Below are 17729 nucleotides of genomic sequence, written 5' to 3' on the forward strand. Positions count from 1 at the left end.
GATTGATTGCCCCACACATTTTGTCACAGTGTCCAAAAGCTGAGTGACACAGATGTAATTGTGGGAGGGAGGGTATGATGGGTAATCTTGTTCACGTGATGTAATTGTCATGCATTTTCTAAAGTGGTCAGGCACTGTGAAGCAGGGTGGGACTTAGACGCGGAAGAGAAGACAAGTCTCTCTCTTTCCCCCTCCCCCTTGTAATGGTCTGTTCTGTCCCTTTAACAGACAAGCCACGCCCACTCCTTCCCCATCTGCAGAGGCAAGCTGATTTTCAGCTTCCAGCCTGAGCCCCTTCCTTTTCAATCTCCCTCTTGAAAAGGCAGCTTCTGTCTCTCCTTTCTCTACACTTTGCTCCTTCCCCCTCTCTCTGACTCTCTCTCTCTCTCTCTCTCTCTCTCTCTCTCTCTGTGTGTGTGTGTATGTGTGTTTGTGTGTGTGTTTCTCTCTCTCTCTCTCTCTCTGCTCTTCTCCCCTTTACCCTTCATAACCCACTAAATAAATATCCAACCTCACTCTTCAAGGCATGCCTATCCATGTCTCTGTCTCTTGCTCACCACGTGGCTCCCTACCTCGGACCAACCACCTTCGGAGACCTGTGGCTTGATCTCTGGCATGCCCTCTGTCTGTCTCTCCTTGTGCAACTGGCTGTCCCATCGAGGTCTCTCACCTACCACGCAGCTCCCTGCCTGGGACTCGTGGCCCACTGCAGCCAGGAGTGGCTGCTCTCGCGACTCCCAGGGACTCCCAGCCCGCTGACTGCAGCCACTTGGAGGACCTGCGGTCTCAGGACCCGCTGCCCACTGCAGCCACTCGGGGATCCGCAGCATTTTACTTAAAACATAACAGCCCTCCCTCTTTCTCTCTCCTCTTCACATTTGAGAGTGGTTGGAAGAAACACAGGGCTCTGCCATGTTCCCGCCTCCCGTTACCCTGAATGGAAAGTCTCCCTGACATCCCACCACTTGGGTCTAAAACAGGTCTAGGAACAAGACAGAAGTGTTTTAAATTCTAAGGTAAACAGGAAAAATAATCAGTTTCCAAAAAAAAGTCTGGCTGCTGTTGCTCTCTTTTAGAAGTGGAGGGAACACAGCTGGCTTCATGGGAGGGATCTGGAGGCACTGCTCCCCCCCAACCTCTGTCCCCTCTCACATCAGGACAGAAGTTAAGGTATCGATCTGTCAGTGAAGATGTGTCACTTACCTTGTAGCTTTGTGTCCTCCTGGGTAAGCTACTCCCTCCTCTCCCCCTCTCTTAGGAATAGAGGGCACAAACAGCAAACACAGATGAGAAAGGGAGAGTTCCCGAAACTTATGTCTTGAGACTCCGCTGAAGGCTACCCCACCCTTGTGATGGACCACCCTACTCTGAACCACTAGTGGGAAGTGGGAAGGTTCCCTTAGAGCAATTCTCTGATTTCCTGGGCAAATATGCAGATTTACTTTCTCAAGTAGTAAATCTACTGCCTCAAAGCAGACGAGGTAACCTCAGATGGCCTGGCTAGGACTGTAGGGGGGACTCAGAAGGCCACCTATCAATGCGCCACATACAGGGCAGACACTTGCAGACATGTGCGCCTCCCCCAGGAGCTGAGGCCAAGCCAAGCACCCTGCATCAGCCGATGAATAGCAGGTCTGTCTTGCCGCAGCACTGTCTCCCACCCCAGAAAAGCTGCAGGCGCAGACTGCCAGGCTGAAGAGCCCAGAGCCCACGCAAACTACAGGCACTCTGGGTGGAAAGTAGCCAGAGAGCAGCAGGATGGAGTCAGAGCGAGGAACCATCCACCTTCAAGTAAGTTCTGTCGGGAGCAAGAGGACCGGGGAGCCAGGAGAAGGGGACCTGGGCATTTGGTCACTCGATAGCCACCCCCACCCCTATTGTCTCTCTTCCTCGTCCATTTCCCTGAATGCTCCACTGGCCTTTGCTCGTTAGTTCTATTTCACGAAGTTTCTCTGGGCTGGTTCCTCATGTCTTTCTTTAGACATATGAAAAGTGCACGATTTCAATTCCTCTTGGCTTCTGCTTCCTCTTGTCAAAGATTTTATTAGATCTGTGTTATCAAAAAACGATTTCATATTCTGTGCACTGCTCTCCCCAAAGGCTCGGGACAGTGGCTGCTACACGCGAGTTACCCATCTGTTCTCTGGAGACAAAGAAATATGAACTTGGGAGGTTAGAGAGAGAGGCAGGTAGGAAAAACCTAAATGTTTATGAGACCCGAGTTTCTCAAGTGTGAGGCAAACAGTGTCTCATTCGGACAGCCGCGGTATAGGCGACTGTCTCTTAGGAAGGGCAGTCAGGTGTCCTACCCTTCATGTCACAGGCTTAGAAGGCACTAAAGAGAATGGAAGGGTCTAGCAGAGCAGAGTGTCAATCAAGCAGCGTGGCATCAACTGTAAGCTGCATGAGAACTTTCCAAGAGTCAGACAATTAAAGAACAGTAAAGGACTTTTTAAAATTCTGTTTAGATTTATTCTTATGTTTTTGAGTATTTTGCCTACATATATGTACCACACACATGCCCAGTACCTGTGGACATCAGAAGAGGGTCTTGGATTTCCCAGAACTGGAATTACTGCCGGTCGTGAACCACCACATGATTGCTGGGAACGGATGGGCAATGAACCCAGGTCCTCTACAAGAATAGCAAGTAGTCTTAACCACTGAGCCATCCCTCCAGTCCAGAAGAGGACTTTTTGTTGTTGTTGTTTTTGTTTTTTGAGACAGGGATTCTCTGTGTAGCTTTGGAGCCTGTAGACCAGGCTAGCCTTGAATTCACAGAGATCCACCTTGCCTCCCGAGTACTGGGATTAAAGGCTTGTGCTATCACCATCTCCAGCTCCTAGAAAAGGACTTTTAAGATCAAGAATTTTTTAGACCAAAACATGATCTTCAGATTAGACACGATTAACTAGTGTATACTTAACCTGAGCTGGAGAGGTGGTCAGCTTCCTGTTCTTCTCTAAGACTTGACGGCATTTGGGCACCCAGGGCCTCCCTCACTCAGCACACACTGCCACTGCATCCTCCACCCTTCTGCCTTCTGGATGCACTTAGAGCAGGTTTAGGTTCGTAGCACACTTGAAAAGAAGACACAGGGAACTTCCATAGAACCCCCGCCCTCTAAGCTGCGTAGACTCCAGCATTATCATCGTCCCCCACTAGAACCCACCTTCCACCATCAAAGTGTACCGCTGACAGTGTGCATCAGTGCAGACACAGCGACCTGTTTCCCCCACTCGAGTACCGCAGTTATTTCCCTCGCCTTCCACCTGTTCATCCTTCTCAGGCCCCGACAATCCCAACCATGCTGTCTTCGCCAGTTTCGCCCTATCTAAACTGTCATATAGTTGAGATTACACAAAGTAGACTTTTCAAATTGGCTTCTCTCACTTAGTCATCTGATTTCTCCATGCCTTGACTGCTTATTTCTCTGTTGTGTACGTAACTGGGGAAGTCCACATAGTATGTGGTTATGTGTGCACACGTATATGAGCACACACAGAGGTCAGAGGATAACCTATGATGTCATTCCTCAGATTCTGTTTACCTTTTTTTGAAACAGGGACTCTTATTGGCCTGGGATTCACCAAGTGGGCTAGGCTGGCTGGCCCGTGAGCCTCTGGGACCTGCCTGTCTCCATCTCCTCGGGGTTGGGATTCTAAGCACTTATCACCACGTTCAGCTCTTTTTTTCTTTCTTAGTTGAATCCTGGGGCTTGAACTCAGGGCTTTGTGCCTGCAAGGCAAGCACTTTACCAGCTGAGCCATCTCCCAACTCCAGCATATTTCTTTTCAGATCTGATTAGCAGTCCAGTGCCTGGGTTTACTGGGTTATTCCTTTCCTTTTTCCCTTCTTTTCCTTTTCTTTATTTTCTCTCTTTCTTTCCCCTTCCCTTTAGAAACTTCCCCCACCACCACCTTTTCCTTTCCACAAAGCCCAGGCTGGCCTTAAGCTTTTGACAGCCCTTCTGCATACTCCTAAGTGCTGGGAGTACAAGCATGGACCACCATGATTAGCGATTTATTTACTTCTAGACATTTTCATCAGCATATACTAATTGTGCAAAATAATGAGCTTCACTGTGAGATTACTATATGTGTATATTATGACCATATTCACTCCGATGTTTTTTGTGTTATTGTTGCCCTCCCCACATACACACACACACACACACACACACACACACACACACACACACACACACACTAGTTATCGTCCTCTTTCCAGACACAGTTTGTGGGCTCTATACTATCCCACTGATCTTTTCTTTTGACAATAGCATATTGTCTTGATCCCTATAGTGACTCCTGAAGTTGGGTCCTATCAGTTTCATACTTGTTGTCTTCAAACACTGTATTATTATTAGTTGTTCTGGATTAGGGTGTTTGCCTCTGCATACACACTACAGAGTCATTTTGCAGATAGCCAATAATTTATTTTGATAGGGATTGTTGTGAATCTGTAGACCAAACTGAGCAGGACTGACATCCTCATAGTAATGGCCCTATCTTCCTGTGTTGATTCTGCTTTACACCAGCTGGACACAGTAGCAAATAACCAAGGTCGCTCTGCGGTAAAAAGACACACCCTGTCTCAAAAGCTAAGCGGAGGCTGTGAATCTAGCTCGGTGATCATGCTTTTGTCTAGTGTATGTAAGGCCCTGGCTAGCACCAGGGAGAGGGGAAAACTGGGTAGGAGAAATAAGACCTTACTGGACAAGCATGAGGACCTGCGTTCAAATCCCTAGACTCCACAAAAACCCAGTCATGGTAGAATCTGTTTCTAGTGCTTCGATGGTGAGATGAGAGATAGAGACAAGAGAACCTGGAAGTTCATGGATTAGCTAGCCCCATATAGTACCAAACAACAGGGCTCTTGCTTTGAACAGGTAGAGGGTGAAAATCCACACCCAAGGGAGTCCTTGGGCTACAGCACACACACACAGTTCTGCCTTGTTGATTGCTACTTTGTACCTTTTCATTATTCATTTTCAGCTTACATTCATTTAATTGCTCTTCTTTTTCTGTTTAATTTGGAAGTTGGTTGTTTGCTTGTTTGCTTTGTTGTTGTTCAGAAAAAGTCTCAAACAGCCTAGACAGTCTTCAGTATCATTATGTAGCTAAGGCTGGCCTTGAACCCCTAATCTTTCTGGGTTCCTGAATGTTTTGTTTTACTGTGTATATGTGTGTGTGTGTGTGTGTATGTGTGCCCGAGTGCACACATATGCATGGGAGTGTGTGTGTGTCTGCGCGCGCTCACACACGTGTTTTCAGACAGGGTCTTGCTGTGTAGCCCAAGAGTAGCTTGATCTTCCTGTCTTCCCTTCTCAGCTTCCCACAGACTTGAAGAAGTCTGTTGCTATGTGTCACTAGTTCTTTTTCTACTTTCCCAATTTAGAAGCATAGATTACTAGTTCTAAATGTTTCTTCTTTTCTAGTATCCACATTTAGTACGCTTAAATTTCCCTCTGAACACTGATTTTGCTGCATCCCACAAATTGTGATAAACTGTGTCTTCCTTTACATTTAGTTCAAAATACTTTAGATTTCTCTCGGAATTTCTTTAGTCACATGTATTACCTAAAAGCGTGCTGTTTAACCTCCACAATTTTTGGACTTTCCGGTTACATTTATGTAATTTCTTTTGGGTCTATTTTTGCTTTGGTCTAGTGATATCACACTAGATATCACATGATTTTCTATTTTCTTTTTGAGACAGGGTCTCTCTATATAGCCCCAGATGTCCTGGAACTCACTATGTAGACCAGTCTGGCCTTGAGCTCACAGTGATCCACCTGCCTCTGCCTTCTGAGAGCTGGGACTAAAGGCAGGCATGTGCCATGATGCCCAGCCCATGATTTCTATGTCCAAAGAGTTATTAAGAAATGCTTTGTGGCTCCGAATGTGACCCATCTTGGCGAATGCTCCAAGTGAGCCTGAGCAGACTGTGTAACTCTATTGTTGGGATGAAGTCATCTGGAGATGTCAGTTATATCCAGCTGCTGCTGCTGCTGGATTTAACCACACCCTTACTTGTTTTCAACTGCCTGCTGAACATGCCCATTTCTGAGAGACAGGCTCTCGAATCTCCATCTAGTAAGAGTATGGCATCTACTTTCCCTCAAATTTCTATACATTTGTGCTTCACATGCCCCAAACCTATGCCTCCTGGCTTTTGAGATAAGGTCTCACACAGGTCTATGACTCACCAAGTTGGTCAGGGTGGATGGCCAGGAACCCAAGGATATGTCTCTTTTTTCCTCTCCAATGCTGGACGGTAAGTGTGCCACTGCATCCGGCTTTTTAAAATGGGTTCTGGGAATTAAACTCAAGTCCTCATCTTTACAGCTAAGCCATCTCCAGAACCCCCATCTCTGTCTTCTAATTGATGCATTTAGACTGTTGACATTAAAAGTGTTTTTTAAACAATTTATTCACATAATGTGTGAGTATGTGTGCACCTGAGTGTATGTAATATACAGTGTGTATACATCCTGTGAGTATAATGCCTGTAGGGGCCAGAAGAGCCTGTCAGATCCCCTAGAACTAGAGTCACAAGCAACTGTGAGCAGCCTAACGTGGATGCCGGGGACTGAACCCACATTCTTTGTAGAGCCACTGAGCCATCTCTCCAGCCCTTGTGAGTTTTTTTATATAGTTAGATTGATATCTATTGCATTTATTTCAGTTTTTTATTTTTTGCCCTGCTTCTCGTTCACATTTTTGTCTTTTTCTCTTTTCCTATCTTCGTGGGGTTTTAGTATGTTTTTTTTTTTTTTGTACGGGGTCTTATGTAGCCTATCTGGCCTTTACAGATGAGGATGAGCTTTTGCCTCTACCCCCGAGTGCTGATGGACAGGCATGAACAACTGTATTAGATCCTTTTCTGCTGCAGTGATAGAACACCATGGCTGAGGCCACTTACAGGAGGAGGGGCTTGCTTGGGCTTCCGGTTCCAGGGGGATAAGAGTCCCTCACCTCATAGTTACAGTAGGCAAACGCTGGGGCTGGAGCTGGAAGCCAAGAGCTTGCATCTTGACAAGTCAACAGACAGCAAGGAGAATGAACTGGGAATGCATGAGTCTTTGAAACCTCAAAGCCCACCCCTAGGGAAGAACTTCCTCCAACAAGGCCACACCTCCTAATTTCCCAAAACATCACCACCAACTGGAGACCAAGTTTTAAATCCCTAAGATTATGAACAATTTTACATTTAAATCAATACAACCGCTTTATGGGGTTGATTATTTGTTGGCTTTTTGTTTGTTTGTTCGTTTTTGAGACAGGGTCTCTCTACCTAGCCCTTGTCTGTCCTGGAACTCACCAAGTAAGTGAGTGCTGGTCTTAAACTCACAGTCATATTTTTCACAGAAAACACACAAATTTTCATTTCTAAACTGAGAAAGATAATAAAAATGAAAGATTATTAATTTGTTTATACATTTATTTTTCTTCCCATCATGCTGGGGATCAAACCCAGAACCTCATATAAGCTAAGCAAGTACTGACCGCACCTCTGAGTTACATCCTCAGGCCCTCTGCTTTCTCTCAGATGTGAGCCTTTAGCAAGTTCTAAGTAACTTGTAACAATGTTTGAAGTCAAGTCTACTGGAACAAATTTCCTTGGTTTTGTTTCTCTGAAGTCTGAGACAGTATCTTTTTCTTTCTCTTTTTCCTCCTCCTCTTTTCTCTTCCCTTCCCTTCCCTTTCTTTTCTTTTCTTTTCTTTTCTTTTCTTTTCTTTTCTTTCTTTTTCCCAGTTCTGGAGACTGAGCTCAGGGCCTTGCGTATGCTAGCCAATTACTCTATCAGTGAGCTACTCTTGACTCCACCCCTTTCTTTATGTGAACTCTTTGTTAAACTCGTATTATTTGAGCTGTTTTTCTCCGAAGATAAATTTCTCCAAATTTCACAAAAAAAAATATGGCATCCAGAAGGTTTCAGTATATTCTTCAGGAGATGAGCTGCCTTTTGTTAGCTTGTATGAGATTCTTCAACAAGAAGGTGTTTCTGCACAGCCCCATCAGTTGATTGATTTGGGCTTGCTTTCTGCTGACACTGTGTGGAACACCCAGGATGGTCGATTGCCCAGTAACCTGCTTCCTTGTGTTTGTAGTAATTGACTGGTAATCAGCGTCTTGACTCTTGGCTGCTGTGGAGTGTTTCATCACAAGATTTATCTTGTTCATGGTGTTGCAGCAAAGCTGAGAACCTGTTCTGTTTTCTTGCTTTCAGTGTTCATATTCTGTCTAGCTTCTCCACTGTGTCCTTTTTTCCTTTTCTTAAAGACAGGGTCTCATGTCTCCCAAGCTAGTGTAGAATTCACTGTTTAGCTAGTGATGACCTTGAACCTCTGACCTCTCTCCTCCACTTCTCGTAGGACTGCAGGTGAGTACCCCACATCTACTTTAATGGGGTGCTGAGTATGGAACCTGGGGTTTTGTGTGTGCTAGACAAGCCCTCTACCAAGTGAACTACACTTCCAACATAGTCACTGTGTTCTTAAAGGCATTTCTGCAGGTTGTTAATGTTATTTCTCTCCTGATATAACTTCCTTTTCTGTTTATCTAACAAATGACACATCTCAGATTAGCTGTCATTCACATAATTAGAGAGTGTTCTTCTTCACACGTCTTTTGTTTGTTTCTTCAAGACAGGGTTTTACTGTGTGGCCCTGGTTGTCCTGAACCTCACTCTGTAGACCAGGGTGGCCTCAAACTCATAGGGATCCTCCCAAGTGCTGGGATTAATGGTGTGAGCCACCACCACCCATCTTAATCTTTTTTTTTTTTTAAGGTTTATTTAGTTACTTTAAGTGTATGAGTGTTTTGCTTACATGTATGTGTACCACAAGAGTGCTTGATGCCCAGGGTTTAAAAGACGGCACCAGGTTCCCTGTAACTGGAGTTATAGACAGATGGTTGTGAGCCACCACCATGTAGGTGCTGGAAACTGAACCCCAGTCCTCTGCAAAAAAGGAGCAAGTACTCTTATCCACTGAACCATCTCTCCAGCCCTCATCCTGTATAATAGTCAGCTGGTGTGGTTTGTGGGAAAAGACCACTGTCTTAAACAGCTAATATTGATGGCTGCTTTCTCTAGATCCTTCTGTTTCAAGCCATGAGTCTGAGTTTCTTCAAGCCTCTAGAAAATGCTCCCCCTCCCCTTTTTAAAACCTCTTACTTACTTCACCTTAGTGTTTGTTCATCTAAGCCCATGTCAAGGTGTCTGGTTTCTTCATTTGAACTTCACTTTCTTGTCTGTTAATTCTCTCTCCTTGGAGGCTATTTCCGGGTTCTTTTTAAACCAGCTTCAGGAATCTTTCCTTCTCTTCTTACACATTGTCTTCTGTGGTCATTTGATCTTGGCAGCAGTCCCCACGAGGAAACTTTTCACACAGTATAAAGTATAGCCTCCTACTTTACACAGGAGCTCACCATTCCGGTTTCTATGGCTGTGTTTTCATTCTGGGGGAAGCTGGTTGGTTGTATCTATTCCTTCAACAAGTTGTGGTTGTTAACTCTAAATAGCTGGCTTTTTTTTCTCAGCACACACATTTTTGATAATGCAGTTTGCCTGTGTGTTTTCTTGTATAGGTCGTTCTTCTACGCTTCTAACTTCTTTCATTTGTCTTTCTGTAAATCTGAGTATGACATCATACTTCGTATTCTCAGCCACTTGAAGCTTTCCTCATACTGTGATCTTTCAGTATGCCCTTCCAGTGTTGGTGTGAAGTTTATTTATACTAACGTGTTGTTGACTGCTAGCTACTTTAAGACAGAGTTTCTCTGTGTGGCTTTGGAGCCAGTGCTCTGTAGAACAGGCTGGCCTCGAACTCACAGAGATCTGTGTGCCTCTGCCTCCTAAGTGCTGGGATTAAAGGCGTGCACCACCACTGCCCAACTTCATTTCTTTTTTTTAAGTTTAGGTATCATTATTGTATGTGTATGTATGCGCGATGTGTGTACACAAGCGTGTGTACCGTGGTGTATGTGTGGAGGTCAGAGGACAGCTCCAGGGAGTTGGTTTCCTCCTTTGCCTTGACCTGGGTGGCAGCAATTGAGCTCTGGTGGCTGAGCTTTTGAGGCTTGACCTACTAAAGTCAAGTACCTTGACCTACTAAATCATCCCGATGGCCTTACCCTTTCATTTCAACAGGGAGGTGTTGCCATGGAGGCCAGAGGAGCACTTTCAGGAGTCACTTCTCTTCCATTCTGTGAGTCTCAGGGATGGAACTCAGGTCATCAGGCTTGGTGGCAAGAGCCTTGAGCTCCTGAGCCGCCTCCCTGGGCCCCTCTGAGCGCTTTAAAGATTTCGCTGCACTGTTTTCGTTGGGGCGTCCTTGTCTTTAACTTTCTGAAGCTTTCTTTAAGTCCCGCCTAAGATTCTGTTTCCTGGCCCTGTCATCTATTAGCTTTGGAGCTCCATTTAAGGAAGTCACTCCCTCCTCTTTGTCTTGAATGTCTTCTGTACCTTTCTTCTTCCTCAGACACCACCCACATCTGCTCTAATTGCTACACGGGCTGGAAGTACCCTCTTGCTTGTCTGTTTCTGCTCAATGCTTTCAGTTTGGAGGGTTCCTGGGACACATCTTCAAGCTCAGAGATTTTTTTCACACAGCCGTGACACGTGCAGATGAGACCACCAAAGGTAGACTGTGTTTCTGTGCCTGGGCTGGAAATCGCTAGGATTTTTTCTTGATTCTTTCTTATTTTTATTTTTCCTATTTTTTGAAGTGTGTGTGTGTGTGTGTGTGTGTGTGTGTGTGTGTGTGTGTGATGCCCACAGAAACCAGAAGTGGCAGAATATCCTTGGCACTGAAGTCACAGGCAGTTGTGAGCCAGGAATCTAACTTGGGGCCTCTGCCGGAGCAGTAAGTATTCTTAACTGCTGAGTCGTTTCTCTAGCCCTGACTTCTTTTTGGCCCTTATTTTAATTTTTTTTTTTTTTTTTTTTGAGGCAAAGTCTCTCTTTGTAGTCCTGACTGCCCTGGATCTTGCTAGGAAAAGTGACTCTTAAACTAGTCTGGCCTTGAACTCACAGAGATCCACCTGCCTCTAACTCCCAAGTGCTGGGTTTAAATGTGTCTGCCACCATGCCCACTGATTCTTATTTTTGAACATTTATTTTCTCTCTCTCCTTCCCCTCCTGTGTATGTGCATGTGTGTGCGCGTGCATGTACGTGTGTGGTGTGTGCACGTGTGTGCTGGGGACATTTGTGTCATGATGCACGTGGTGCGCGTGTGGTGTGTATGTGCGTGCATGTGTGTGCATGTGTGTGCATGTGCGTGCGTGTGCGTGTGTATACTGGGGACATTTGTGTCATGATGCACGTGGTGCGCGTGTGGTGTGTGCATGCATGTGCGTGCATGTGCGTGCGTGTGTGTGTTGGCGACATTTGTGTCATGATGCACGTGGTGCGCGTGTGGTGTGTGCGTGCGTTTGCATGTGCGTGCGTGTGTGTGTTGGAGACATTTGTGTCATGATGCACGTGGTGCGCGTGTGGTGTGTATGTGCGTGCGTGTGCGTGCATGTGCGTGCGTGTGTGTGCACGTGTATGCTGGGGACATTTGTGTCATGATGCACGTGGTGCGCGTGTGGTGTGTGCGTGCATTTGCATGTGTGTGCGTGTGTGTACTGGGGACATTTGTGTCATGATGCACGTGGGAGGTCGGAGGGCAGCTCTGTGGGTCAGTTCTCTCCTTGCACCTTTACGTGGGCTGGGGGATTGAACTCAAGTCCATCGGGCTCTCGTGGCAAATGCTTTACTACTGAGCCATCTTGCCAGCCTTTTTTTTTTGGTTCTTTCTTGAGGTTTCCTTTTGCCAATTTTTGATTTTGTGCACTCTTGATTGATTAGTGTTACTTTGTCTCCTTTTTAGTAAGACATTGTCCCCAGGTATTCCATGTTTACATCTTTAGTTTCCTTTGTGGTGCTGGGGGTGGAACCCAGGGCCCTGAACGTGCTAGGCTAGCGCTTATGGCTGAGGCACACTCCAGCCCTGTCTTGCATTTCCACCTCTCAGCTTTATTGACAATCTGTCTTTGCTTGCTCTCTGTGCACTTTAGAGACCTTAGCACAATTCAGAGGTTTAAATTTTTTTTTTTTACTTTTATGTGCACTGGGGTTTTGCCTACATGTATGTCTGAGTGAGAGTGTGGAGTCTCTTTGAACTGGAGTTACAGACAGCAGGGAGCTGCCATGTGGGTGCTGGGACTTGAACATGGGTCCTCTGGAAGATCAGTCAGTGCTCTTAACTGCAGAACCATCTCTCCATCCCCAAATGGTTTAAATTCCTGATCAGCTAAGTTTAGTTTCTCTGCCATGTCTTATTCTAGTATCTTGGCCAATCTCTCAAAACTCATGACGTGTAGACATGATGGATCAGGCACAAAGAACACTGTAATAGTTGTGGTGAGGCAGGGTGTTAGGGGCTTGGTAGTCCCAACATCGAGTCTCAGTGCTTTCCCGAGCCCGTGCCTGGATTGTGAACTTCAAAAGGGCTTCTCAATTCTCCCATCCCTGACTTCTGAGGTGGGGCAAGATGGCCAGCGTGACTTCCAGCGGGTGTTTTCCTCTCCTTGGGTCAGCAAGGCTGGGATAAGAAGCTTAGGCTGTGGTTAATAACTTCTCTTGAGAGGAGAACCTATTTAAAAGAAGAAATCCTCTGTTATTTCCGAATGATTCTGTTCCCATTTCCTCTGCAGATTTTCTTACAGTATTCACTGTGGGTCCTTATGTGGCTCCTAGGGGTAAAATGCACAAAACAGGTCCCTCACCCTCACCAGGACTGGGCTCCTAGTGTTGTCACCCTGAGATGTGTCCCCTCTGCCTCCAGCAGCTGTACCTGCTGCAGTAGGGTCTCCCGGCCTCAGAGCCTGCTCAGCTTCCCATGGGTCCCCCAGCTTGAGGACTTTGCTTTCCCTGCTCTCTCTCCTCTCTTTCAGAGGGAGATGGTGACTCATTGGCCATGTAACTATTGCTTGTCCCATCAGAGCAGTGTCTCCCAAGCTTCTGATTCGCAGAACCAGAAATTAAAGTCTCCTCCAGAAGTATTTTCAAATGGGAGCCCTAGAAAACAAGTTGGGGAGTATGCAGAGGCTGAAAAGTGCTGGGTGATGATGGCGCACGCCTTTAATCCCTGCTCCCAGGAAGGCAGAGGCAGCTGGATCTCCAAGTTCCAGGCCAGCATGGTCTACAGAGCGAGTTCCAGGGCAGCCAGGTCTACACACAGAAACCTTGTGTCAAAAAGTTAAAAAAAAGAGACAGAGACAGACTGAAATGTTTCTAGGTTCAGTCTAAGGAAATAATTGCTGCTCAGAAATACAAGGATGTTCATTGAGATTTACAGGGGTAAATAAATGGTTAAATATAGGTTTTTGCAGCTATGAGTAGATATTTTTAAAAGTATTTTTGAAGAATATCTAAAAGAATAGCTTGCTTCTGTTGCTGTGATAAAGAAACAGTATGACCAAAAGCATCCTGGGATGGAAAGACTTTGTTTCAGCTCACAGCCTACCGCCATGGTGGAGGAACTCAAGACTGCAGTGTGAGGCAGAACCACAGAGGAGCAATGCTTACTGGCTAGCTCCATTCTCACATCCAGCCTCTTATTCCGCTACCTTTCTTATCCAACCCAAAACCACAGTGGACCGGCCCTAGCACATCAATCAACAGTCAAGAAAAAGCCTCACAGGCATGCATGCCCACAGGCCAGTTCGATGGTGGCAACTTTTAGTTGGTGGTTCCTCTTCTGACACATCAAGTTAATCACCAAGATAACCTGTCACAAACACCAGAAAGCTAACTGTGCATTGAGGGGTGGGGGTGGGGAGCAGACTTAGAACTAGATAAACATTTCATCTTGAATGACTTCAAAAATCATGTAGAATAAATACGCATGTTTTACTATTGGCAGGAAACATAGCAAAATGTTTACTGGTTATTTCTGGACTGAGGGTTTATGAATGACTCACTTTCTTCCTTTATTTTCCTTTGAATTTCCTTTCCAAATTTCTTCCAACACACGATTGTACTTAGAATAGAAAAAAAAAAGTTTTAGGGTTAGAAAAGCAGGTGTGTCCATAGACAAATTCAGATTCTTGAATATGGGCCATAGAAAATATACATATATGCACATACAAATATATGTATTCTGCCTCTAATTGCCATAGAAAATAATCAGCTGACTAATTTTGTGTCTAAACATGCATCTCCTTTTCAGCCACTGACCCACTTTTTAAAAGTTTTATATAGCACAACTTTTTCATGTCTCTCTCTTTGTGTGTGTGTGTGTGTGTATGTGAACACACACACACGGAGGCCAGAGGATGATGTTGAGTGTACATGTGTGTGCAATTACCCACAAAGGCTAGAGTATCGAAGCTTCTGGAGCTGGAGTCACAGGTGAGCTGCTTAACTTGGAGGCTGGAAACTGAATTCAGGTCCTCTGGAAGAGCAGCAAGTGCTTTTAATCCTGAACCACCTCTAGGCTCTTCCACCTTTTCTTTTGATGCGGGATCTCCACTGAACCCAGAGTTTACCTCTTTGGCTAGACTGGCTATCTAGCAAGTCTCAGGCATCCTCCTGCCTCTGCCTCTCCATTACTGTAATGATAATCATGCACTGCTGTACTCAGCCTTTTTCACATGGGTTCTGGGGATTGAACTCAGGTCCTCGGGCCTGTGTGACAAGCACTTTGCTAACTAAGCCCACATCGCCAGCCTTCAATCCTTGTTTTGATATCTCAGAGTTGTTTTGATTTGCATTTCTCTGATGGCTAAGGATGTTAAGCATTTCCTTAAGTGTCTTTCAGCCATTTTATATTCCTCTGTTGAGAGTTCTCTGTTTTGATCTGTACTCCATTTTTTTTATTGGATTATTTGTTCTTTTGATGACCAATTTCTTGAGTTCTTTGTATATTTTGGAGATCAGTCCTCTGTCTGATGTGGGGTTGGTGAAGATCTTTTCCCATTCTGTAGGCTGCTGTTTTGTCTTGTTGACCGTGTTCTTTGCTTTACAGAAGCTTCTCAGTTTCAGGAGGTCCCATTTATTAATCATAATAACTTCTCTTTTACTAATACCTAAAGTAAAGTCTCTTGTGGGGGATGATGACTGGTGGGTAGATTGATGGATAAATCATGATGATCCGTGAAGACCCAATGGTGTACATACATAGAGCCAGATGGACAGACAAGATTAGATTGTCCCCTACACAGAAGGATTAGAGATGGGTTAGCATAAAAGGCAGACATTGAGTGAATTTTGAAGGATGAACATAATTTTAAATTGGGCCAGGATGTTCTGTGGTCAGAACTGTAAGCAAAAGCTAGGGTAGGAAAACAAGGGATGTATGTGGGGAAGAATGGATGGCCAGCAATTTGTGTAGAGCTGTAGACTATGAGTGGATGGAGGGGAAGTGATGGAAATACTTCTATAAAGTTGGTTGAGGAGCAGGAGAAATGAAGCAGCAGCTAAGAGCATGCACTGATTTTGCAGAGGACCAGCGTTCCCAGCACCCACATCAGATGGCTCACAAATACCTATAAACAGCTGTCTTTGGCCTCCTTGGGTACCTACACTCGTGTGCCCGCTCTCACAATTTTTTATTTGTGTGTTTGTTGAGACAAGGTTTCTCTTTGTAGCCCCAGCTTTCCTGGAACTTACTCTGTAGACCAGACTGGCCTTAAACTCAAAGATCTGCCTGCCTCTGCCTCCCAAGTGCTAGAACCAAAGGTGTGTGCCACCCGCCACCACCATCTGTCTAGAAGAAGAGGAAGAAGAAGAGGAAGAAGAGGAAGAAGAGGAAGAAGAGGAAGAAGAAGAAGAAGAAGAAGAAGAAGAAGAAGAAGAAGAAAAGAAAGGAGGAAAGAAAGAAAAGAAAAGAAAAGAAAAGAAAAGAAAACTGGTTGGAATGGTTGGAAACAATCTTTGAAGACCCAATTTGGCATCCTGGACCAAATGCCTCTCCAGGTGCTGTGTGGGAATCTGGACAGGAGAGTGGGTTAGGCTGGGGAGGTCACAGGCAGCTTTTGTTCCTTGGACATCCCTTCCAGGACCTCTACCTGACAGCCGGGTGCCTCTGTGGAGCAAAGAACATCGGTCACCAGACTCTGACTGTGTCATCCCTAGTGAAGTAGTCTGGTAACTCAGAGCCCTTCTGTTATTGAAGAGCAAACTGAAGTCCAGGGGTGTGATTTCCCCCTCCGTCCCCTTTTTTGGTATTTTCATACAGGGTCTTGCTGTCTATCTCAGGTGGTTTCAGATATGCCATGCTCCTAACGAGGTCTCCGAGTACGGTAGGCTTGTGCCACCACACCTGGACTGAGAGGCAGGATGCTTACCTGGGCTCTGGAGTTCTCACAAATGCTCTGTCCACAGTCAGCCACAGCACTGGGCAGGGGCTCTCTGAAGCATAGGAAACAAACCAGCTTGATAAAAGGTGTCTTGTCTACTCACTTTTTTGCGGTGCTTGGGATTGAACCCAGGGCTTTGTGTACATGCAGTACATGTTCTATACTGGATATTCAATCAGCCATGGACAATGAAAGCTCTTTCAAATCCACGTGCAGTCTAATTCCCTGTCTTGGTCAGGGTTCCCATTGCTAGGATGAAACACCAGGACCAAAAGCAATTTGAGGAGGAAAGGATTTATTTCTCTTCCACTTCGACATCACTGTTCATCATCAAAGATGTCAGGACAGGAACTCAAACACGGCAGGAACCTGGAGGTAGGAGCTGATTTAGAGGCCATAGAGGAGTTTTGGTGACTGGCTTACTCTTCTTCATGGCTTGCTCATCCTGTTTTTTGTTTGTTTTAATCTGGTTTTTTGAGACAGGGTTTCTCTATATCCCTGGCTGTCCTGGAACTCACTCTGTAGACCAAACTGGTGTCCAACTCAGAGATCTGCCTGCCTCTGCTTCCCTCAGTGCTGGGATTAAAGGTGTGAGTCACCAAGGGACCCATCTCAGCGTGCTTTCTTATAGTACTCAGGACGCCAGCCCAGGCTTGGCCCCACACACAATAGGCTGGGCTCTCCCATATCAATCACTAATGAGAACATGTGCTATAGGCTTGCCTACAGCCGATTTTATAAGAGGCATTTTCTCAATTAGGTTCCCTCCTCTCAGCTTGTGTCAAGTTGACAGAAAACTAACAAGCACATCCTCTAACCTGCACAGGGGTCATTGAACTGAAGCTCAGCAAGCTCTCAGAGCTGGAAAATGGCAACTCAAACCTAAAAAAACAAAGAAATAAAGAAAAAGAAGAACTGTCAAAACAGAAACCCTAGGAATACAGGCTTTGAACCTCCTAATGGAGATTTTTGCTTTCCCAAGGTTTCCATAACCCAAGATCAACCAGGATCTGAAAATATTGAGTGTAATATTCCAGAGGTTAACAATCCATAGATAGGTTTTTTTAAAGTTGTGCCCCTTTCTGAGAAGCATCCTGAAATTTCCCACTGTCCTACCTGGGAAGTCAGTGATGGCTTTGTTCAGCATCTCCCTTCTGCCCATCTGCCTACCCACTAGTTCCTAGGCACCATGTTGGTTACTACATTGACCATTACAATGTTGTCATGATTGTGTTCAAGGGACCCATGTTTTACATAACAGGAGGAGCGGATGGAGAGTTCAAGATCAGCCTGGCGTACAGAATAGCAAGACTCTCTCTCTATCTTTCTCTCTCTCTCTCTCTCAGTCACTCCTGACAATACATACATGTAA

General features: G+C 45.4%; 1 protein-coding gene across 1 annotated transcript in view; it reads left to right on the forward strand.

Moving 5' to 3' along the window:
* The first annotated feature begins 1678 nt into the window (after positions 1–1678).
* Ninj2 (ninjurin 2) overlaps positions 1679–17729 on the forward strand; it is a 104112-nt gene continuing 88061 nt past the window's right edge. Inside the window, exon 1 of the mRNA XM_041641335.1 lies at positions 1679–1791. Within this exon, the coding sequence (XP_041497269.1) occupies positions 1759–1791 (33 nt within the window). The 5' untranslated portion in view covers positions 1679–1758. The remainder of the gene's footprint in view (positions 1792–17729) is intronic.

The sequence above is a fragment of the Microtus oregoni genome, unplaced genomic scaffold (assembly GCF_018167655.1).
Source record: "Microtus oregoni isolate MIOR12 unplaced genomic scaffold, Mior012 000002F_ref0000024, whole genome shotgun sequence".
Lineage (NCBI taxonomy): Eukaryota > Metazoa > Chordata > Mammalia > Rodentia > Cricetidae > Microtus > Microtus oregoni.